Source organism: Macaca fascicularis, chromosome 19 (assembly GCF_037993035.2).
Source record: "Macaca fascicularis isolate 582-1 chromosome 19, T2T-MFA8v1.1".
Lineage (NCBI taxonomy): Eukaryota > Metazoa > Chordata > Mammalia > Primates > Cercopithecidae > Macaca > Macaca fascicularis.
In genome coordinates this window covers 44,608,689-44,633,020 of record NC_088393.1, presented here as the reverse complement: position 1 = coordinate 44,633,020, position 24,332 = coordinate 44,608,689, and the positions used below count along the sequence as shown (strand labels likewise).

Sequence of the window (24,332 nt, the reverse complement as noted above, 5' to 3'; positions counted from 1 at the left end):
AGGGAAAAAAGAAATTGTGTTATTTGCAGCAACATGGGCACAGCTGGAGGCCATTAAGTGAATTTATGCAGTATCAGAAACCCAAATACTGTATGTTCTCACTTACAAGTAGAAGCTAAACACTGAGTACACATGGACACAAAGATTGGAACAATAAACACCAGGGCCTGCTTGAGAGTGGAGGGCAGCAGGAATGTGAGGGTCAAAAAACTGTCAGCTACTATGCTCACTACCTGGGTGGCAAAATCGTTTGTACACCAAACCCCAGGGATATGCATTTTGCCAGTGTAACAAACCTGTATGTGTACTCCCCAAGCCTAAAATAATAGTTTCAAATGAAAAAAGAAATGAACTGTGAGAGAATTCATCACCAACAGATGCAGATGGAAACATGTTTTCATACGTAGGAATGGAAATTAACAGAAAAGTTAAATATGGGTAAATATTGTTTTCCTCATATTCTCTTGAAAAAGTAATTGAGTTTTTAATGCAAAAGAAATAATGTATTATAGGGATGGTAATATTTGTGGCAATTAAAATATGAAAACGGCTCAAAAGGTGAGAAGGTGGAATGGAAGTATTATTTGTGTAAGACCCCAACAAAATATACGATACGATATAATACATAAAACTAGACATTGAAAGTTAAAGATGAATGTTGAAAGGCTCTATAAAAAAAGCATGCAAAATTCTAAAAAGTGCTGTAATCAATGAGCCAGTAGAAGTAAAATAGAATATAATTTTTAAAACTACAAAAATAGGCAGAAAATTAGAAAAAGAATGAAGGATAGATAAACAGAATAAAGAGCAAGTTGATTATTACAAACCCAAATATATCAATAATTACAAACAATGGTAATGGTCTAAATACTTCAGTAAAAAACACAGAAGAAAGCCGGGCGCAGTGGCTCATGCCTGTAATCTCACCAGCACTTTGGGAGGCCAAGGTGGGCGGATCACCTGAAGTCAGGGGTTTGAGACCAGCCTGGCCAACATGGTGAAACCCCATCTCTACTAAAAATACAAAAATTAGCCAGGCGTGGTGGCGGGTGCCTGTAATCCCAGCTACCTGGGAGGCCGAGGCAGGAGAATCGCTTGAACCCGGGAAGCAGAGGTTGCAGTGAGCTGAGATCATGCCACTCCACTCCAGCCTGGGTGACAAGGGCAAGACTCTGTCTCAAAAAAAAAAAAGATGTTAGGTTATGTAAAAAAAGATTAAAATATGAAGACTCAGGTTAAAAAGTCAAAAGTATATACCAACTCAAATAGGTTAAAAGTTAAACAAAAACAAAAACAACCATGCAAACACTAATTATACCAAAATGGCTATGTGAATATAAAACAAATTGCCTTTTGTTTTTTTCCAGAGTCTTACCCTGTCGCCCAGGCTGGAGTGCAGTGGCGCCATCTTGGCTCACTGCAACCTCCACCTCTCGAGTTCAAGCGATTGTCCTAGGACTACAGACGATGCACGCCACCATACCCGGTTAATTTTGTATTTTGGGTAGAGATCGGGTTTCACCATATTGGCCAGACTCATCTCAAACTCCTGACGCCAAGTGATCCGACCAATTCAGCTTCCCAAAGTGCTAGGATTACAGGTGTGACCCACCGCACCCAGCCCTCACAACAAATTGTCTTTGAAACAAGGAATATTACCAGGGATTTTCTTCTAAAAAAGGCATATTTTACAATACTATAGAAGCGTATTGACAAGAAGACAAAGCAATCATACAAGTATTTGTGCCTAGTACCAGAACTAAACAATAAAAACTGCTAGAAATAAAAATAAATGGACAAACTCAAAATTATATTTTGAGATTTTAATACTATTCTCTCATTAATTTTTAAAAGTATAGAGAAAATCTGTAAATATATAAGATACTTGAACGGTGCTAATAACCAGCTTGTTGTAATTGATATTTATAGACAGTCCACCTAAGAGCAGCAGAAAGCAGTGTTTTCACTTATACAAAGAACATTTAGCAAGCTTGTTTATATTGTGAGCCATAAATTGTCAATATATTGAAAAGGATTGAAATCAGAAAATCTGTTTTCTAACCACAGTAGAATTAAGCCAGAAATTAATGTCAAAATTCAAAAATGTTTGCAAATTAAGCAACACACATTTAAGTAAACTATGGGACAAGTAAAAAAATACCTACTTGCAGTCAAAAATAAAAACAGCATATAAAATTTTGTGGAATGCAACTAAAGCAGCACTTTGAGGGAAACGTATGTTTTTAAATACATACCAATGATTTAAGTTCCTCCTTAAACAAAACAGGTGAGACTCAAAAAAGGAATTAAGCTTACAGCTGAAATCAATGACCCCCAAGAAAGCGAAAAACAAGGAAAGCACACCTGGAACCAACAAGAGGGCGCGTAAGAAAGTAGGCGGACTACAGAGAAACCGCGCTCCACTGCACGAGACACATTCCTTTCACCAGACACCACACACACTCACACAGAAAAACACACACAGAGACATGCAGCACTTGCGCAGAAACACACACAGCCAGGCAGCTCCTCCCAGGAGAGAGCAGCCCCAGGACACACAGGCAGGTGATACCTTGAAATCCCAGGTGGGACAGCATTCAAGGAGACGCGCCCCCAACACTGTCTGGGCAGGCCTGATGCATCGGGGAGATCCGATAGGGATCACGCGGTGCATCCTTGAAGCTCTGCTGGAGGTTTCTTTAGCCTGGTTTGGCTCTGCCGGACTCCTAGGACCGGGGGACCAAGGCGACGATCCCCCGGAGAGGAGGGGCCACAGCCCAGCGCCAACTTACTGCCACGGAGGGGTCCTGCTCCGCCAAGCTGCTGCGACCCGTCCCCAGGCAACGGTGGCGGTCACTGTGACGAAAGCACCGGCTCGGCGATCGCGCCTGGTGACGCGCCCATGGCGCATGCGCATTCGCGTGCCCGGCTGGCGCTGCAGCAGCGTCAGGGCTCTCTGGCTGCAGCCCTATAGGAAAATGATGGAGGCCGTGCAGGCGGCGGCCGGAGGAAGGAGTCTGAGTGAGACCAGCAGCGCAGGACCCCGACAATCCTGACCTCAGTGCCTACTTGAGCCCACTTTGTGTTCGGGTCTGGGTGGAGGAGGAGGCACTACAGACCGTGAGGTGGGCACTCAGGACTGCTCTCTAATTTGATTCCGGATTGGACGGTGTGGGCAGGAATCGGGTCCCATGGGGCTGGGGATCCAATCTGGTGAGGAGTGGAGGGGTCACTGGGGCAGCAAAACATATCTGAGACCCCAGTGGAGGGTGTGAGTAGGACATTCCCCCACCCCATGAGCTGACTGCCCCACTTCGACCTGGGCCTCTCAGGGCCCTGTCCTGGTCTCCAAGCCCAGGGCCTCCTGCTTCTCAGCACTGCTGTGGAGAAAAGGCGGAAACAAGAACAAAGGCAAGCCCAATGTGGAGCAGAGGTGGCAACACCTGAAACTGGCATCCCATGGGGGCAGATAAGGTGGAGAGAGTGTCTCAGAGGCCTTTTGGGGTGAATTCAAGCCTGAAAGGGATGTCCAGGCATGCAGCCGAGGACCACTGAGGATCGCCCAAGAAAGCGAAGCACAAACAAAGCACACCTGGAACCACAGGAGGGCCTATGCCAGAGTCCAAGCCTCGTCCAGGGATTCCTGCCAGAGGAGCCAAGAGGATCCTGCAAACTGCAAACCACCCCAACTCCCACACCGGGATCACAACCCACCACCGGGCCTGCACCCAGCAAACCCCCAGTCCCTTTTGCTCCGTGAAATCCGTGGCAACCAAAAGGTGCAGTGCTGAGAGGCAGTCCCAGCCAGGAACAGAGCAATGGAAGACCCCTCAACAATGAGAAAACACCAGCAGATGAGATGAAACATAGCCTTGATTGGAAGGCAAAGACCAGCTACGGCTGGCTACCTCTCATCCTATGTGAATCATGCAGCCAACTGATGCAACAGGGAGACCAAGAGTTTCCTTGTTGGCGGAAGCTACAGGCACCCACGGTTCCACGAGCGTCACAGCTATCCAGTCATTAAGAAATGCGAGTGTTGAGAAGGAAACACTCATCACGTACATCCCCGCCAAGGCGGTCCTGGACGAACTGGGAAACGTTTGCTGTGGAGGACATTCTGGAGGACTGTGAGCCAGACCAAGGAAAACCTGGGCCCACGAGCATCAGGGAAGGCAAGAAAAGAGGGAGGACAGAGTAGAGGCCGCAGCCCAGGCAGGATCAATCCATCCCACTCCCTTGTGGCTCGGGGAACCAGGGTCCAACAGGGGACCTGGCAAGAAAGGCCACAGTTTGCGGTCTAAAGGGTCTCTGAAATTCGTGTCTTCTGTCGCCAGCACAGCGCCATAGTGTGGACAAGGTTGTACACTGAAGAGGAAAAGGGGATGGTGTTGGAAGCAGTTTCTTTGACATCTTTCTGCACCTGTTCTGTAGGTGAAGGTGCCAGACCCCCTCCACAGCTCAGCGGATTGTATCCTCACCCCCATCTGACCTTTTTTCTGCACACATGCTTTAATCCAGAATGAAATCCGAAGAGGATGAAGGAGTGCCCGCCTCACGTCCTGAAGCTCCGGTTCCGCCAGTCACCGAATTAGAAGCGGGCTCAAGGGGGGGTCCTGAGGACAGGACGGCTAGGGTCCGTTCAGCCTTGGGTGCACCACAGGACCATGGACCCCCGGAGGAATTTGTTCTTGGGTGTGGTGTGCCCGTCTTCTTTCTGGAAGAGTGGCCCCCTTGGGGTGGGGAGGTGATTTGGACGCCTGCGGGTCTCAGCCAGCACCCCCACTTCACCGAGGCTTTAGGAACCAAGAGCAAAACAAAGAACGCTTGGCCCCGCAACCCAAGCCCGGCCAAAGAGAGGGGCGCATCAGAGAGTAGGCGCACTACAGAGAAACCGCGCTCCACTGCTCGAGCCACATTCCTTTCACGGGACACCACACACACTCACACGCAAACACACACACACACACACACGCACACAGACATCCAACACTCGCGCAGAAACACACACAGCCAAGCAGCTCCTGAGGCTGCGGGGTTCTGCTCCCTGCCAGGAAGCCCTTCCGGGAAGAGAACAGCCCTGGGAAACACAGGCCGTACCTCGAAATCCCCGCGGGACAGCTGTCAAGGAGACACACCCCCACACCATCTAGTCATGCCCGACGCATCCTGGGGATCCTTAGGGATCACGTGGTGCCTCCTTGAATCTCCGCTTGAGGTTTCTTCAGCCAGGTTCGGCCCTGCCCGACTACTAGGATCGCGGGGACCATGGCGACTATCCGGCGGAGAGCGGACGCACTGCCACAGACGGCTTCTGCCCCGCAAGCCGCTGGGGCCAGTCCCCCGGCAACGGCGGCGGTCACTGTGACGTGAGCTCCCCCCGGCCCCCGCCTCAGCGCTGGCGCCTGGAGATCGCGCCTGGCGCATGCGCTTTCGCGTTCCAGCTTTGTGGGCCGCCATTGTCAGGCCTCGCAGGCTGCAGCCCAATAGGAAGACAGTGGAGGCCGTGCAGGCGGCGGTTCGGGGAAGGAGACTGCATGCGACAAGCGGCGCAGGATCCTGACTGCCTGACTGTCCTGACCTCAGTGCCTCCTTGAGCCGACCTCGTGTTCGGGTCCGGGTGTAGGACGAGGTGCTTCAGACCGTGAGGCGGGCACTCGGGACTGCTCTTCTGATTTGGTTCCGGATTGGAGGGTGTAGGCCAGAATCGGGTCCCGCGGGGCTGGGGATCCGGTCTGGTGAGGTGTGGAGGGGTCGCTGGTGCCCAGAAACATACCGGATACCCTCGCGGCGGGGGGTGGTTCCAGCAGAACATTCCCCGGCTCCATGAGCTGACTGCCTCCCTTCGATCTGGGCCTCCCAGGGCTCAGGATTTCCTGCGTCTCCAGCTCAGGGGCTCCTGCTTCTCAGCACTGCTGTCTGGAAAAGGCGGGAACGAGGACTAACGCAAGCCCCGTGTGGGGCAGAGATGGCAACGCCTGGAACGAGCTTTTCATGGGGCAGATAACGTGGATAGAGGGTTCCAACTACATCTCCCTTTATTCTACCCCATACTACTAAACCCCACCAGCTATTTGCCTACAAATTGAGTGTATCAGTCAGGACATTAGGACATCAAGATAAAGGACTAGAGTTTGGTAATCAACTACTGGCTTCTCCAGCAGCTCAGAATGTGGCCTGTATACATCACTTAATTCATTCAAGAAATGCGGACTGAGTTCCTACTGTGTGCTGGACACTTTCCTAGAAGTGGGGCACACTGCAGTGTGTGGGACAAAGGCTGGGCCGCTTATAGCTTACGTTCTAGTTGAAGAGAGAGTCAATCAACAACAACATTCTACCTTCAGACATTGGTAAATGCTCCAATGAAAAGACAAGGAAAATGAAAAGGTAAGAAAAGGGATGGAGAGAGATGGGATGAGGGGTGCCTGGGCAAACAACGCAATGATCTGGGGAAAGAGTATGACAATCATGAGGCTGCATGTTTTCCAGTTTCTGCTGCTGAAAAACAGCATCAACACTTCACATCTTTACTTTTCTGTTACATACATACTATTTTTTAAATAAAAAATAGTACTAGTTAACTGTGAAAATTTCAATTAATAGGGCAGATTAAACAAATCCTTTACATTTAAACAAATATTTTATGGTTTTCTTTAATCCTCTGATACATTGTTTCAACTGAAAAAAAAAAAACCTTCTTTATTTGATATTTAAACTCTTTAGTCTATATTAATGTATATTCTTAAGATACACAAATTTAAGACTTTTTTTCGAGACAGGGTCCCATTCTGTCACACAGGCTGGAGTGCTGTGGCTCACTGCAGCCTCCACCTCTCCAGGCCCAGATAATCATCCTGCCCCAGACTCCCCAGTAGTTGGGACCACAGGTGTACATCACCACATCCAGGTAATTTTTTTGTCTTTTTTTGTTGGGATGGGGTTTTGCCATGTTGCCCAGGCTGGTCTCCAACTCCTGGGCTCAAGTGATCTGCCTGCCTTGGTGTCTTAAAGTGTTGGGATTGCAGGCGTGAACCACCACATCCAGCCTAATTTAATATTTTTAAAAAGCAGAATGTAAACATGGTCATGCATTGTGTAATGATGTGGATACTTTCTGAGTAATGCATGGTTAGGTGACTTCATCATTATGTGAACATTAGAGAGTGTACATACGCAAACCTAGGTGATGTAGCCTGGCACACACCTATGCTATATGGTACAGCCTATCACTTCCAGGCTACAAATCCAAGTTGCCTGGATACCGTAGGTGATTCTACTCAATGGTATTCATGTATCTAAATATGTCTAAACATAGAAAGGGTACAGTAAAAATATGGTATAAAAGATAAAAAATGGTATACCTGCATCTGGCACTTACCATGAATGGAGCTTGCAAGACTGGAAGCTATTCCGGGTGAGTCAGCGAGTGAATGTGAAGGCTAGTACAGTACTGTATACTACTGTAGACTTTATATGTACTGTATGCTTAGGCTACACTAAATTTATTTGAATTTTTTCTTTGGTAATAAATTAACCTTAGCTTACTATAACTTCTTTACTTTATAAACCTTTTTAATTTTTAAAAATGTTTTGACTCTCTTGTAAGAAATTACCTTCAAACACATTGTATAGCTGTACACAAATATTTTCTTTATATCATTATTCTATAATCTTCTACTTAAAATAATTTTTTTTAATTTTTAAAAATTTTTATTTTATTTTATTTTGAGACAGTCTTGCTCTCTCGCCCAGGCTGGAGTGCAGTGGTGTGATCTCAACTCACTGCAACCTCCGCTTCCTGGGTTCAAGCAATTCTCTTTCCTCAGCCTCCAGAAATTTTCTATTTCTTAAAAACTTTTTTGTTAAAAACAAAGACACAAACACATTGGCATAGGTACACGCAGTGCCAGGATCACCAAAATGTCATTAGGCCGTAGAAATTTTTCACCTCCGTAAGAGTTGGAAGAAAAAATAATAATAATACAATTTTATAAAAAGAAAATTTTCAGCTCTGCTATAATCTTATGGGACAACTACTGTATATGTGGTCCCTCACTGACCAAAACATCATTATGTGGCATATGATTATAACAAATGATGGATGGCGAGGTGGTGAAGAAACTGGAACCCTTGTGCATTGCTGGTTGGAATATAAAAAGGTACAGCCACTGTAAAAACAACAACAACAACAACAACAACAAAAAAAAACACAAAACAGTTTGGTTATTTCTTAATAAGTTAATCATAGAATTACCATATAACTCAGCAATTTCACTTCTAGGTATACACCCAAAATAACTGAATAAGGTGTTTAAACATAAACTTGTACAAGAATGTTCATAGCAGTACATTTCACAATACCCAAAAGGTGGCAACAACTCAAATGTCCACCAACTGATGGTATTACCCATGCAGTGGAATATTATTCAGCCATAAAAAGGAATGAAGTACTGAGGCATGCTACAACATGAAGGAACTTTGAGGACATTATGTTAATATGCTATATACTGTGTAATTCTATTTATAGGAAATATGCAGAATAGGCAAATCATTAGAGACTAGAGACAGTAAGCAGATTAGTGGATGCCAGGAGTTTGGGGAAGGGGTGGGAAGAATGGGAAGTGACTGCTTAATGGATACATGGTTTCTTTTTGGGGTGATGAAAATTTTCTGGAACTAGATTGTAGTGATGCTTGCACAGCATTGTAAATGTACTACATGTCACTGAATTACACACTTTAAAGTGGTTTAAATGGTAAATTTTATATTTGTGTATTTTACCATGATAAAAAAAGTCACCTATCACCAACACTTTAGATCCCTTATTGACTCCTTAGACTTCCCACATCCCATGTCCCAGAGACTGCCACTCTCCCAAATTCCAAGACCTCGGATACCTGACCCGCTGGGACACCCATACCAATCATAGCATTCTCTGGACTCCTGAATCATTGAAAACCAAGTATCTGCATCCAGTCATTCATTGGACTTCTTTATCACTACATCCCAGAACTGATTCTCCTCCCCCAACTCCTAAACCCGATTCCTGCCACCCACTTCCCGTTTTCAGTCAATTGCATCCAATTTCTAAACCCCATCTCTCCACAAGACCACACATTGCCATGGTTTCCTCAAAGGACATCTCTCCTGTGGCTGCAGGGCCGCTGCTACAAACCCTCTCCACCCCGCCCCAAGGCTGCCACACACGCTTAGGTGCGGCTTTCTGCTGTGTAGCCAAATGCCCAGGGCGCCCCATTAGAACATGAGATGCTGAGTAATTAATTGCATCTATGCGGTGAAACCAGGTAGCTGCACCCATTTAGCTGTTTCTCCCTGGGGACGACAATTTTCAAAGATGTGTCCTACAGTACCCACAAACTATCTTTTTCTGACTCCGAGGTTTTGGTTGTTCTAGATAGGGATTACACAGTTTACACTGACCTGCTACCATCCTTTCTGTGGGAACCCCACTCTGAGGCTGTCACTTCTGCAGGAAATCGCTGTCGGCATCTCCTCTCGATCAATACAGTGCTAGTTCTAAGAAAGACATTAGGCCGGGCACGGTGGCTCACGCCTATAATTCCAGCACTTTGGGAGGCCGAGGCAGGTGAATTGCTTGACGTCAGGAGTTCAAGACCAGCCTGACCAACATGGTGAAACCCTGTATCTACTAAGAATACAAAAATTAGCTGGGTGTGGTGGCTCATGCCTGTAATCCCAGCACTTTGGGAGGCCGGGGCAGGAGAATCGCTGAAACCCAGGAGGTGGAGGTTGCAGTGAGCTGAGATCGTGCCACTGCACTCCAGCCTGGGCTGGAGTGAGTGAGACTCTGTCTCAAAAAAAGAAAAGAAAGACAGTAGTGGTCTGCAACCTGCTGTCACTGGTGAATGGTAGGGTATACTGGGCGCCACTATTTTGGAGAAGGTGCTGAACAGCTTAGATTCCACTGCTGGGTGGAGGAACCCAGAAAGGCCATGGCAGAGGGGACTCCTTCCTTCCCATAAGCGCGAATGGCACTGGCCCTGCTGTGTGCCGGTCTGAGAAGAGATAGCTTGGACAAAGACTTGGGAAGGGCAGAGTGACAGGGAAGAAGCCACAGCTAAAGGGAGTGTGAATCCAATGGCACTTTCAAAATTCCTGACCCACAGACAGCGTGTGAGACGTTTATTGTCGTTTTAGGTCACTAAGTTTGGGGGACAATTTGTTATTCAACAAGAATACACCTTCCTTTCTGGTCTCCAACACTCCAGACACATTCCCTTAGGATGTTTGCATTTTTGCATTTCCTGTTCCCTCTGCCTAGAATACAATTTTCTAGACAGTTGCATTATTACATCTCTCATTTCCGTTAGGTCTTTATGCAGAGATCATTTTGAGGGCTTTCCTGGTTACTGCATATAAAATTTAACTCCCCTCCTATTTCATTTTGCTTCCTGACAATTATCAACATTTCTCTTTCTGTTTACCGCTTTATCCCCAGATCCTAGAACGGTGTCATAGTAGGCACGCAGTGTATTCTGTTTAGTGGAGAACTTCCAGCAAGCATATCTAGAATCTGTGCACTCATGGTGCCCAGCAGCAAGTATGTGGCTTACTTAAATTACTATTCCAACACAGTTGCCATCCTCACTCCTCCCTACTTTTTTTTTTTTTTTTTTTTTTTTTTTTGAGACGGAGTCTGGCTCTGTCGCCCAGGCTGGCGTGCAGTGGTCGGATCTCAGCTCACTGCAAGCTCCGCCTCCCGGGTTTACACCATTCTCCTGCCTCAGCCCCCCGAGTAGCTGGGACTACAGGCACCCGCCACCTCGCCGGGCTAGTTTTTTGTATTTTTTTAGTAGAGACGGGGTTTCACCGTGTTAGCCAGGATGGTCTTGATCTCCTGACTCGTGATCCGCCCGTCTCGGCCTCCCAAAGTGCTGGGATTACAGGCTTGAGCCACCGCGCCCGGCCTCCTCCCTACTTTCAAATAAGTGTTTCCCTGATGGGGTGGGTGGACTCCAAGATGGCCCCCAATGATCTCTGCTGCCTGGTCGTCTGGAGAGGGAAATTACTCTCATGTGTAATTCCTTCTCTTTGAGTATGGCTGGGACCTATGACTTGTTTCTAATAGAATGCAGCAAAGGTGACAAGACTTCATTTCCATAGCCCTAACTCAACCTTAGACCAAGCCAGGGTGCCGTCTTGTCAGAAAATGGAAACGTTTTCAAGGCTTCATTTGGTTTGAAATGTTTTCCCCCTTTATTTTATGTTTTTCAAATTACAAAAGCAATATATGTGAACAAGACAATGCAAAGGTATTTAGACAACTTATTACCCTTCTCCACCAAGGTAACCAATGAATGTTAACACCTTCGTGTGTATTTTTCTACATGTTTCTATGTTCATATAAACATCCACATGCATATATACACACACAGGAGTTTTCACTTTTTTAAAAAATAGAATTGTATACATTATTATGAAAATTTCCCTTTTCACTTAACAATATATACCATGAACATCCCCACAAATTAGCAAAATTCTAGCTCCCCCATCCCCAGCCAAATTTACTAACTCACACATTTGTGGTATCACAAACAATTTTTCTTTTTTGGTTTTCCTTTTCCCTACACCCCTGACTCCCCCATATCCTACCTGCATTACCCACCTCCCTCCAAGTCAATGCATACTCTTCTACACTTTTCTTCATGCACATAAAATCAAATAAACATATATAGATACCGCTTATTGCTGATAAACACCTAGAGACATTTTGTTAATGATTTACAAAAATGGAGTCATATTTAACACACTTAATATCTACCTTGCATTTTTCACTCAGGAGAACATTGTGGAATTCCACTCAAGTCCACTAGCATAGTTTTAATTTGTGGCTATATTAACATTCTATGGAATGGATATACTATAGTTCTTTCCTTTCTCCAATTTCCCAATTGATGGGTATTTACTTTGATTCTAGTGTTTGCTTTGGTTTTGGGTGTTTATTTTGCCATTAGAAACAACTTTACAATAAACGTCCATGTTCACATATTCATCTGTCTTTTATGTATTGGGGCTTTTATTTCTAAGGGAAGATTCCCCAAAGTGACATAAGTATTTTAATAATATTTAATAATATTAACAGATTTCTTTTTTTTGTTTGTTTGTTTTTGAGATGGAATCGTGTTCTGTTGCCCAGGTTGGAGTGCAATGGCACAATCTCGGCTCACTGCAACCTCTGCCTCCCGGGTTCAAGTGATTCTCCTGCCTCAGCCTCCCGAGTAGCTGGGATCACAGGCGCCTGCCATCATGCCCAGCTAATTTTTGTATTTTTAGTAGAGAAGGGTTTTCACCATGCTGGCCAGGCTGTTATTGAACTCCTAACCTCAGGCAATCTGCCTGCCTCGGCCTCTCAAAGTGCTAGGATTACAGGCTTGAGCCACCACGCCCAGCCTAAATATTACCAGATTTCTTTCCAAAAGAGTAACTTGCATTGTTTTTCAAAATTTATTTCTCCACCAGCAGTGTATAACATCTTTTGTTCTGATAGCTAAAAATGCTGTCACATAGTGTTATTTGATTTTAACTTTAAATCTGCATCCCCCAATGACTACTGAGGATAAACATTTTTGGACAGGTCCATCGGCCACTTAGATTTGCTCTTCTCACAATTGTTGCCTCATATTCTTTGCCACGTTTTGCTATTGGGATTTTCCCTGTCCATTTGGTGACTGCCTTCTCTCTGATCAGCTCTACAAATATTTCTCCACAATCTATTATCTCTTGAGTTTGTTGATGGCATCTTTTGTCACCCAAAAGATTGTATCTTTTACGTAGTCAAATGTTTATTTCCTTTTTTCTTTTGCTTTTTTTCTTTTTTTTTGAGATGGAGTCTTGCTCTGTTGCCCAGGCTGGAGTGCAGTGGCACAATCTTAGCTCACTTCAACCCCTGCCTTCTGGGTTCAAGTGATTCTCCTGCCTCAGCCTCCCACGTAGCTGGGACTACAGGCATGTGCCACCACACCCAGATAATTTTTGTATTTTTAGTGGAGATGGGGGTTTCACCATGTTCACAAGACTAGTCTTGAACTCCTAACCTCAGGTGATCCGCCTGCCTCAGCCTCCCAAAGTGTTGGGATTACAGGCATAAGCCACCACGCTCAGCCTTCTAATGCTTATTTCTAAATAGCTTCTGAGTGTCCTGTGTTGGTAATCTCTCCCAACTCCTAGATTGTACATGTAGGTTCTTTTGATTTTAAGAATTCTGTTGCTTTAAAATGTTATGTCTTAAATCCACCCAGAATTTATTTTTGTGCTGTTAATCCAAATTTTCTTCCTTTAATATTAAAAGGTTCTTGTTCCAGAATTCTTTTTAAGTAAACTACTCTTTTCCCCTATGGTTTGAGATTCTACCTTTTTCACATATGAGAAAGTTCATATATATCAAAGTCTATTTCTGAATTTTCTACTGTGTTCTAATGATGTATTTACCTGTTCCTTTGCCAATACAATATTAATTTCATTAGAATGACTTCCTGTTGTCTTCTGGTATCTAGCATGGCATTTAAAATTTTTTAAATTATTATGGATATATAATTGTTATATATATTTATTGGGTACATGAGATGTTTTGATACATGGTATGACTTTTTTCCTATTTTTTTCTCAATGATTCTCAAAAAAAAATCATTGAGATTTAGTCTAATTCCAAAAAAAGTACATATAAATTATTACGTGTTTCTTGTCAGTATGGAGAAAGGCTCTTGATTTTGGTATCCTGCCTTCTTAAAAAGTTAGCTCAAAAAATAATTAGAGTCTTTTCATTTATTGGTGTACAACCATATCACCAGTAAAAATGGTTAGTTTTACCTTCTGCTGTTTATACCAATTCATTTCTTTTTATTGCCTTCACTGGAATCTCTAAGACAATGTTGAATTCCTGATTTTTAAAGATGGCTTTGGCATAATACATGCTTTGGGGTTTGGGTGAATTTTTTTTTTTTTTTTTAAGAAAAACCTCTTTAAGTGGTTACCATCTATTACATATTGACACATTCCATGAAATGCCTTCTCAGTATCTGTTGAAAGTTCGTATGATTCTTCTTCTTTAAGTTGTTAATTTGATTGATGTGTTTCCTATTCCTGAACTGGCTTGACATTCTTGGGATGACTCTTACTATGTCATTCTTTGGGTATATGGCTGAATTCTATTTGCCAGTATTTTAATTATAATTTTTGTTTCTATATTCATGAGTAAGACTGGTCTGAAGTTTTCTTTTTTCTTTTTTTTTTTTTTTTTGACAGAGTTTTGCTCTTGTTGCCCAGGCTGGATGGCACGATTTTGGCTCACTGCAACCTCTGCCTCCTGGGTTCAAGCGATTCTCCTGCCTCAGCCTCCCAAGTAGCTGGGACTACAGGCGTGTGACACCACACCTGGCTAATTGTTGTATTTTTAGTAGAGACGGGGTTTCACCATCTTGGCCAGGCTGGTCTTGAACTCCTGACCTCACGATCCACCTGCCTCAGCCTCCCAAAGTGCTGGGGTTACAGGCATGAGCCACTGCACCTGGCAGAAGTTTTCTTTTTTTCAACTATCTGTATTTGATTTTGGTGTTAAAACTTATTCTGACTTAATAAAATAAATGAGGAGTATAGTTTATGGATTATATTATATCCATATAATAAATAACATTGGTATTACTCTTTCTTTAAAAGATAGATAGAACTAAGCATGAACTCTTCTGAGCCTGGAGCATTTTCCCATTATAGATCTTTAATAGCTTTTTTTGAGTTTTTCAATGGTAATTATTCTACCAAATTTTCTACTTCTTATTGCAGTTTTCATAATTTAAAGTTTATTAGAAAAGCATCCGCCTCCTCTGTTTAAAAAATATGTTGATTAGAATTGTATGAGTTATCTTTTTATCACTTAAAAAGTCATATTGATATCTGTGGTTATGTCTCCTTTCTCATTCTGGATCAGGCAGTCTTACATGGAGGCAAATCTTGAAAAATGTAGATTCCACATGGCCATTTATTTTCTTACATGGATGACATGGAAGCAGTCTTCTTTCCAAACATTGAAATAATGAAGACCTTGGGATTTAGTGTCCAGGACACTTGCAAGGAAATATAAATGAAAAAAAAAAGAATATTCTTGAATTAATTTGCAGAAGAATAGAGAGAAAAGAAATTCTCCTTCAGTGGTCTATGCATGAAACATTTCTGAGTTATACAAACTGCATATAGAATAGTGTTATCTATGCTACTAATTTGCTACAAGACAAGACATTTTAAGCAAGACTAAGAAAATATGAACAGTGTACTGTATACCAGGGTGACACTACATTTTGTCAAATAGTTTACAGTGTTTCATTTACCCAATATCAGGTTCTTAAACTGTTCCTTAGCTTGCATTTTTAACATAAATAACTACATTTTGGTAAAGTTTTTGGCCAAATTATCAAAATACATTTAAAAACACTGCAGAGGACAATAACAACCTCTATAGCCATTTACGTGTATTACAAAAAGTGGAAAAATGTAGCTGGTATAATAAAGTTCTTTTAAAGATAGTGGGCCATGTCGTTGTTGTTATTTTTTTTTTTGTATTGTTAAGACATTAAAAGACAATGATATTTAAAGTGGAAAAGTTTTCTGAATGGCATTCTATATATTGTGTGACATGTGTCTGCTATTCAGATTTTATGTTAATTTCACATTTACAACTCCAAAATACAAATAGTGCTGATTGTATGGCTCACTGTGGAATATACCAGAGTATGCCTTTAAGACTCTTCAGAGATATTTTGTTTTCTGTTGTTATTCCATTTAATACATTTTTAAACATTTACATGCCAGGGTGACCATGCTTATGTTTTATAAAGTATTTTCCAGAAAAGTTTGTATCACAATTACATCATGATTTCCATTATGATAAAACACTGTCAGTTGGGTGTGGTGGCTCACATCTGTAAGCCCAGCACTTTGGAAGGCCGAGGCAGGCGGATCACGAGGTCAGGAGTTTGAGACCAGCCTGGCCAACATGGTGAAACCCCATCTCTACTAAAAATACAAAAATCAGCCAGGTGTGGTGGCAGGTGCCTGTAATCCCAGCTACTTGGGAGACTGAGGCAGGAGAATTGCTTGAACCTGGGAGGCGGAGGTTGCAGTGAGCCGAGATAGTGCCATTGCACTCCAGCCTGGGAAACAGAGAGAGAATCCAACTCAAAAAAAAAAAAAAAGCAAACACACATATACACTGTCCAAATTCATTAAAATGAATTCATTAAGATTTCTCCTAAGGATAGATTCCCTACATACCATGAAACCAGATATTTTGCTCAAGTATTTCCCACAATTATTAAGTTTTCATTCCTGTAGGCATTCTTCCGAGCATGAATTTTCTGATGTCTGCTGAGGTTTGGCTTCTGGTAGAAAGCTTTCCCACATTCATTGCACCCATAGGGCTTCTCTCCTGTGTGAGTTCTCCAATGTTTATTGAGGCAGGACTTCTGGCTGAAGGATTTTCCACATTCTCTGCAACGATAGGGTCTTTCTCCCGTGTGCATTTTTCGATGTACATTGAGGTATGACTTCTCACCAAACGATTTCCCGCATTCACTGCAGACAAAGGGTCTCTCTCCTGTATGTGTTCTCTGATGTTCTGTGCGGTGTGACTTCTGGGTAAAGGCTTTCCCACAAAAGAAACATTCAAAGGGTCTTACCCCAGTGTGAATTCTCTGGTGTTTGATGAGGGTTGACTTATGTGAAAAGGCTTTCCCACAGTCAGTGCAGCCATAAGGCTTCTCCCCAGTGTGACTTCTCTGATGCCTAATGAATTCAGACTTGTAGCAGAAGGCTTTCCCACACTCACTACAGACGTGGGGTTTTTCTGTAGGTGGAACCCTCTTCCGTTTGTACACGAGAGAATCACTTACTGCTGGTTTATACGTAAGTGCCGGGTTCTGGGTGAAAGCTTTCTCACAGTGACTGCAACCCCAGGGCTTTTCTCCATTCGGTCGTCTACCATGGTGTATACGCTGAAGCAATTTCTCATAACCATAACACTCATCTTGCTTTTTTGCACAGTTTCTCTTAAAACCAATCAAGTCTAAATTATGGTTCAAATTCTTTCCACAAGGGTTCCAGTTGTTAGGGCTCTGGATTGAAGAAAAAAGGTCAGTGCTCAGAAGTGATATTTTCCCAAACTTACTATATTCACGGCTTTTTTCCTTGGGCAGTGTTTTCTTGCTTATGGCTGCGCCTTGCCTCAAAAGCATGTCTTGCCGTCTTTTCCTCTGGATATTAACTTGCCAGATGTCTTCTGGAGAAAGTACAGTGAATCATCCTTATGAAACTTCATACTACTTGAGAAATGCTCTCAAAATTTAAAGAGTGCACAGCACACAAATAGAGAACGTGAACCATAACCCAAAGCACAAATGCAGGGAAGAGTGTTCTATGAGGAAAGAGGATTCTGAACACTGGCACAAATGCAATACAATGTACCATAGAGTATAGAGACCAATAATTTCAAAGAAAACAGGATATTACAGAGCAGAGGGTGGCAAACTTATTCTTAAGGGGTCAGAAAGTAAAGGCTTTGTGGGCCATATGGTCTCCGTCGCAATGACTCAACTCTCCCACCATACCGTGAAAATATAGATGATACGTAAACATAAGAATGTGGCTGTGTTCTAACAAAACTTTATTCACAAAGCAGGTGGCCAATCAGCAGGCCATAGTTTGCTGATCGCTGTTATAGAAGAAAGAAGGTGAACTGTTATACAGTACCTTGCTGTCCGGCATGTGGGTTTTCAAGTGGCAATTTTGGCCTTACTTGGAGCTTGTTAGATGTGTAGAATCTGAGGCCCCACCCCAGACCTACTTAATCAGAATCTGCATTTTAACAAGATGCCCGGGTGATTCCAAACACCTTGGAGTTTAACAAGCACTGGTATAGCGGTCATCCAAGGGTGTATCATATTGGGCTAGTTAGTTACAATATAAATGGCAAAGCACTCTAAGGCGAACCAGATTAAAAAATAAAGTCAACAAAGCTAACTAAAACTTAAGCAAGAGTTCTTAACTTGGTAGGCAGAAATCAGCGGTCTTGTGAACTTTGATAGAAATTACATTTTTGTTTTCACTGAGTTCCAACTACAGTTGAACAATTCCTTTGACTATGAATGTAAGCAACAAAACACAGTAGTATCAGCACTTCCTGTGACTTGATACTAGTTTGTGAATATTGTTATTTTCAGGTCACATTATTATATTTATAATCATCTCTTCTTTGAGATCATGATAGTTATTAGACCTGATGTTAGGTCTCATTAAGGTATAAATAAAAAAGTACATGTACTATTATATTGCACATTTTGAAAACATTTTGAAGCCGGGCATGGTGGCTCACGCCTGTAATCCCAGCACTTTGGGAGGCCAAGGCAGGTGGATCATCTGAGGTCAGGAGTCAGAGAACAGCCTGACCAACATGGTGAAACCCAGTCTCTACTAAAAATACAAAATAAGCTGAGTGTAGTGGCACATGCCTATAGTCCCATCTACCCAGGAGGCTGAGGCAGGAGAATCGCTTGAACCCAGGAGGTGGAGGCTGCAGTGAGCTGAGATCACACCATCACACTCCGGCCTGGGTAACAGAGCGAAACTCCATCTAAAAAGAAAAAAGAAAATATTTTGATAACTATTTTCTATAATCTTATGAATTTTATTGTATTTTTATACATAAAAGTGAGGTCTACAGCCTTCAAAAGAATGCCTAAGAAGTCCATGGCACAAAAATAATTAGTAACCCCTCACTTAAAGATATTCAGTCATGAGATAATCTAGGTCTGATTTTAGGAGATATCAGTGGAAAATTAAAAGTGGGACCAGGCGCGATGGCTCACGCCAGTAATCCCAGCACTTTGGGAGGCTAAGGTGGGTGGATCATGAAGTCAGGAGATCAAGACCAGCCTGGCCAAGATGGTGAAACCCCATCTCTACTAAAAATACAAAAATTAGCCAGGCGTGGTGGCATGTGCCTGTAATCCCAGCTACTGGGGAGGCTGAGGGAGAACTGCTTAAACCCAGGAGGCGGAGGTTGCAGTTAGCTGAGATGGCGCCACTGCACTCCAGCCTGGGCGACAGAACGAAATTTCATCTGCAAAAAAAAAAAAAAGTGGAGAAGGACTGGGCATGGTGGCTCATGCCAGTATTTCCAGCACTTTGGGAGGCTGAAGCAGGTGAACTGCTTGAGCCCAAGAGTTTGAGACCAGCCTCAGCGGCATTGCAAAACCTCTTCTCTACAAAAAAATATGAAAACTAGCCAGGTGTGGTAGCGCGAATGTAATCCCAGTTATTCGAGAGGTTAAGAGGTGGAAGGATCGCTTGAGCCCAGGAGGTCGAGGCTGCAGTGAGCCATGATCATGCCACTGCACTCCAGCCTGGGTGACAGAGTGAGACCCTGTCTCAAAAAGAAAAAAAAAAAAAAAAGGCAGTGAGGAAGATTTAAAGCCATTTCTCAGAAGAAAAAAAAAATCAACAAAACCACACATATGAATGGAACAGTTAGAGTGAGTGGTAAAGGCAGAAGATTCAAAATGACCACAAGGTAGCAAAGCTCTGAAATAAAAAGCAAGATGAAGTGGTGTGTGTGTGTGCGTGTGTGTGTGTGAGGGTGAGTGTGTGGCAGGGGTACCAAGGACAAATGAAGATGATTTTCGTTTTTGACACACAAAGAACAGGGGAAGTGCACACCTGTAGTGTAGTCCACAGACTGGTTAAATGCGGGGCTGGGCAGAGCAAGGGGGAGAAAGGGGCCAACACGGCAAAGAGGCTAGTTGTGAGAATCATGTACTCTCAGAATTCTGGGTGAGTTCTTTGAGAGGGTTACACCACTGGAAAGAGAACCAAGTTATGGAAAACAGAAAATGCAATCGTTCCTTGGAAGGAAAATGCTGGGTTTGAGCCAGGGAAATAGATAATAACAGAGCAGTTGGAAAAACAGAGGCTGACTAGATACATTCTTGTGGAATTTGCAGTTATGAAATTTTCAGAAGAGGAGAAGAAAAGAAAAGCAGGGCAACTGATAACCAGGATACCACAGTCTCAGGACGGCTGAAGAGCACACTTTAATGGAGAAACACACACCAGAGAGCGCCAGAAGCAGAAGTTCCGAGGCATCCCTAAGAGTGGGCCATCTATCAACCCTCAGGGTACCATGGGCATTGCTGGAATGTCTCAGAGCTGAAGGGAGAGGGGCAGTGAGTCTGAGTGTTAATCAGCAGTGGTTAAGATGGGCCCAGCTCAGGCATTTCCTTCACACCTCCCCACCCCAACATGGAATTCACCGCTTCCTCTTCTCTGATCCCACAGTCATCTGTCTATGGGAGTGATTTAAATTTGAGTGCAGAAATTAGGGAAAGCAGGTAGCTCTGAAGCATTTCATCTGGGAAGTGTCAGAACGCAGAATAGGAAGCAGGAACAGGAGAATCATAGAAGCTTTTATTTGTAAGAATACCTGCATGTGAAAGATTCTGGAGAAAGAGAGATGGACCGAGCACATAAGGACAGAGGTGCAATCAAGTAGAGCTGAGAAAAACATTCAGATTCAGGTGTTGGGGTTGCATGGAGGTTAAAGAGGCATTAACGTGGCTGAAGTTCTCGGAGGAACGTCAAGGCTTTTAAGAGAAGAACGCTGAACAAAATTCCAAAGGTGCCAGCCTCCTTCAGTACCCCTTTTGCTAGATTTATTACACTTACCCCAACAGTGGCAGCCCGGGCATGCTGCCTCACCAATCCATGGTGCTTCTTCCTGCTCCAGCCTGAGGATCACATCTGGTTTGGTGCCTTCATAACCTGTTCCAGGGAAATGATCCAGGCCTTGGACTGAGCTCCTTGGTCTTCAGGGCCTCTCAGGCAGCTTTAAAGGCTGCACAACAGATGTTATACTTGGGAGGGGACTAAACACACACCTTGTCCAGAACCAAATGGAATTAGTAATCCAGTAATCCATTAGTAATTCCAGTAATCCACGGAAACTCAAGCCATACCCACTGAGGCAGCAGCACAGGGTAAGAATGCATTCTGTGCCTCCAGAACACTGAGGTTTAAATCCTGACTCTGTTATCTACTAGCTGGGTGACTCTGGGCAAGTTACTTCACCTTTCTGTACCTCAATTTCCTGTAAAAAAGTGGTACTAATAGTAACTACCTCATAAGGCTTTTATGAGGATGAAATGAGTTAATATTTTTAAAGTGGCTAAAACAGTTTCTGGCACATAGAAAGTGCTAGATAATTATTAAATAAATAATTATTTAATTATTTAATAATTCAGAGGTTCTAGGTACTTCAGTTGCTTTTTTTTTTTTTTTTTTGAGACAGAATTTCACTCTTGTTGCCCAGGCTGGAAGGCAATGGTGTGATCTCAGCTCACTGCAACCTCCGCCTCCCAGGTTCAAACGATTCTCCTGCCTCAGTCTCCCAAGTAGCTGGGATTACAGGCACCTGCTTCCACACCCAGCTAATTTTTGTATTTTTAGTAGAGACAGGGTTCACCATGTTGGCCAGGCTGGTTTCAAACTCCTGACATCAGGTGATCCCCCTGCCTTGGCCTCCCAAAGTACTCCAGTTGCTTTTAGCAACTGAGAAAGGAAAGGTGGTCATTTGAACATAATCTGCATTGTATGGTGAAGGTGTTCTTACCCACTGAGACGAGGTTGCTATAGGTTTCCAGCATCACATCCCGGTACAGGGCCCTTTGAGCAGGACTCAGCCTGTGCCACTCCTCTTGGGTGAAGCCCACAACTACATCTTTGAATGACACAGGTGTCTGTTGAAACAAAAATGACATTGAGTCATGTAGAAAAAAATGTTTGTGCATGGCCAGGCATGGTGGCTCATGCCTGTAATCCCAGCACTTTGGGAGGCCAAGGCAGGAGGATCAGGAGTTCAAGACCAGCCTGACAAACATGGTGAAACCCCGTCTATACTGAAAATACAAAAATTAGCCAGGCATGGTGATGCACACTTGTAATCCCAGCTACTTGGGAGGCTAAGGTGGGAGAATCACTTGAACCTAAGAGGCGGAGGTTGCAGTGAGCCGAGATCGCACCACTGTACTCTAGCTTGGGCTATAGAGCAAGACTCCATCTCAAAAAAGAAAAGAAAAAGAAAAAAAGTTTGTGCAAGAGATGGTGCTGATTTCCATAATGTTTATAAGTTAGAGCTTATTATCTATCTGGAAGGTCTTTTATATTCTTGGCTTTGTGTTATATATGGTGGGGAAAACGAAAATCACATTGGAAGCTATCTACTGTTGCCATTCATACTTTGAGTCAACAAAAATTGAAGACCCACTGTGTGTTGCTGGGATCACAATCATAGATGGGTCCTGACCTCAAGAAGCTCACTGTCTGGCACAGAGAGAGCAACATGTAAAGCCATCAGGGTAAAAGTGTCACAAGAGCTGTGATGGCAGGACATCTAGGCTATGGCATACAGAGAAGCGAATGGTCTGTTAAATTTTTTAGGGTCCGGTTAGGCTTCAGAGCCCAGGGATATGGAAAGCTGAGTCTCCCCAGGAAGACGGAAAACTGCATTCTATGCAGGGGAGCAGTGGGAACAAAGACTGGGGGGCAAAACGGCGATTTTAGGGGTGGCAAGTTACCTTGTAACAAGAGAAAAGCATGTAGAGGTCGGCCAGCAATGAAATGATGCGCTTTAGGGCCGGGCGTGGTGGCTTACCCCTGTAATCCCAGCACTTTAGGAGGCTGAGGTGGGTGGATCACCTGAGGTCAGGTGTTCAAGACAAGCCTGGCCAACATGGTGAAACCCCATCTCTACTAAAAATAGAAAAATTAGCCGGACATGGTGGCGGGTGCCTGTAGTCTCAGCTACTCAGGAGGCTAAGGCAGGAGAATCGCTAGAACCCGGGAAGCAGAGGTTGCAGTGAGCTGAGATTGTGCCATTGCACTCCAGCCTGGAGGCCAGGCCGAGACTCCGACTCAAAAAAAAAAAAAGAAAGAAATGATGGACTTTAGGACAATGGAAACCCTATCCAAGAAGAAGTGTACGCAGAAAGCATATTCTAGAAGGCATGAGGTGAGCTTCTTGCATTCTATGTGAAGTGGTATAATGATAACTCTAAATAAACTGTGAAAAGTTAAAGACATATATTGTATCCCTAGAGTAACCACTAAATCATAATGAGAGGTGTACCTGATATAAATAAACAGAATTCTGAAAACTGTTCCATTCATCCACAATAGCACAACAAAAGAGAGGAAAGAAGAAATAGAGGAACAAAAGAGTAGATGGGATAAATAGAAAACAGACACGAAAATGACAGATATAAATCCTACTATACCAATAATGTAATTTAATAAACATTAAATGTAATATAATTTAATATAAGACTGAACACTCCAGACCAGGCACGGTGGCTCATGACTGTAATCCAAGCACTTCAGGAGGCTGAGGCAGGAGAATCGCTTGAAGCTGGGAGGCAGAAGATTCAGTGAGCCCAGAAAGTGCCACTGCACTCTACCCTGGGTAATAAAATGAGACTCTGTCTCAAAAAAAAAAAAAAAAAAAAAAAAAGACTAAACACTCCAAAAAGGCAGAGATTGTCAGACTGAATAAAAAAAAAAATGCTGCCTACAAGAGATGCACTTTCAATGTAAACTCACAGGCAGTTTTAAAGCCAATGGATGGAAAGAGAAGTGTGGTGGGTGACCTGGAGGGAAGTGAGAGGAAAGACCCTATAGTAACCTGTGTGAAAGGTGATGTTCACAAGCAGGACAGTAACCATTAGAGAAAGATAGAACGCTGTAAAGAAGAGCAGACCCCATTCTGCATGGGGTGATTATTTCACGTTGCATGATGCCTGTACCAACACATGTTGCCATAAATACACACACCTACTATGTAGCCACAAAAATTTTTTAAAAATTAAAACAACAAAACAAAAAAAGGAGAGCAAAAAAAGGAGAGGTGGCGGGCGCCTGTAGTCCCAGCTGCTCAGGAGGCTGAGGCAGGAGAGTGGCGTGAATCCGGGAGGCAGAGCTTGCAGTGAGCCGAGATCACGCCACTGCACTCTAGCCTAGGTGACAGAGCGAGACTCCGTCTCAAAAAAAAAAAAAAAAAGAAAAAAAGAACTGATAGCCCTGGAGATCCCGGCATAAGTTGTGAAGGAGCAGGACAGTCACTGAGGGAGACCCATGGGTACCAGCCTAGGAAGGTCCTGGTGATCCTGTCTTTAAGTGACTGTGTATTAAAGAATTTGACCTTGCCAAAACAGAGGTGTGGCCTTTGCCCTCAGCTGCTGGGAAGTAATCTCTATACT

The 24,332-nt window shown here is 43.5% G+C and overlaps 2 protein-coding genes and 1 long non-coding RNA gene across 25 annotated transcripts in view; 2 read left to right on the top strand and 1 right to left on the bottom strand.

Annotated features, from left to right (window-relative positions):
* Window positions 1–2,915: 2,915 nt before the first annotated feature.
* On the top strand, window positions 2,916–6,035 carry LOC141409091 (uncharacterized). The gene is given in 3 exon segments (XM_074023426.1): window positions 2,916–5,263; window positions 5,265–5,384; window positions 5,387–6,035. Coding segments are annotated over 3 exon segments (1,038 nt in total). The 5' UTR covers window positions 2,916–4,522; the 3' UTR covers window positions 5,564–6,035.
* Window positions 6,036–6,061: 26 nt separating this feature from the next.
* Window positions 6,062–20,523, top strand: LOC141409093 (uncharacterized). Its single transcript, XR_012427551.1, has 2 exons — window positions 6,062–6,390; window positions 20,028–20,523. It is a non-coding gene; the product is annotated as an uncharacterized lncRNA (long non-coding RNA).
* The window catches only part of ZNF793 (zinc finger protein 793), a 32,444-nt gene continuing 14,596 nt past the window's right edge, over window positions 6,485–24,332 (bottom strand). For 12 of the 23 annotated variants that reach the window (XM_065535481.1, XM_074023413.1, XM_005589042.5 and 9 more), the window contains 3 exons: window positions 21,692–21,818; window positions 20,749–20,844; window positions 11,218–17,308 (listed from right to left, as the gene is read on the bottom strand). In XM_065535481.1, coding sequence (XP_065391553.1) covers window positions 16,326–17,308; window positions 20,749–20,844; window positions 21,692–21,818 — 1,206 coding nt within the window. In that variant the 3' untranslated portion in view covers window positions 11,218–16,325. Of the gene's footprint in view, window positions 8,172–11,217; window positions 17,309–17,671; window positions 18,659–20,748; window positions 20,918–21,691; window positions 21,819–24,332 lie in introns of those variants that run through there. The other 11 variants (XM_074023420.1, XM_074023418.1, XM_074023419.1 and 8 more) reach the window with 6 other exon arrangements.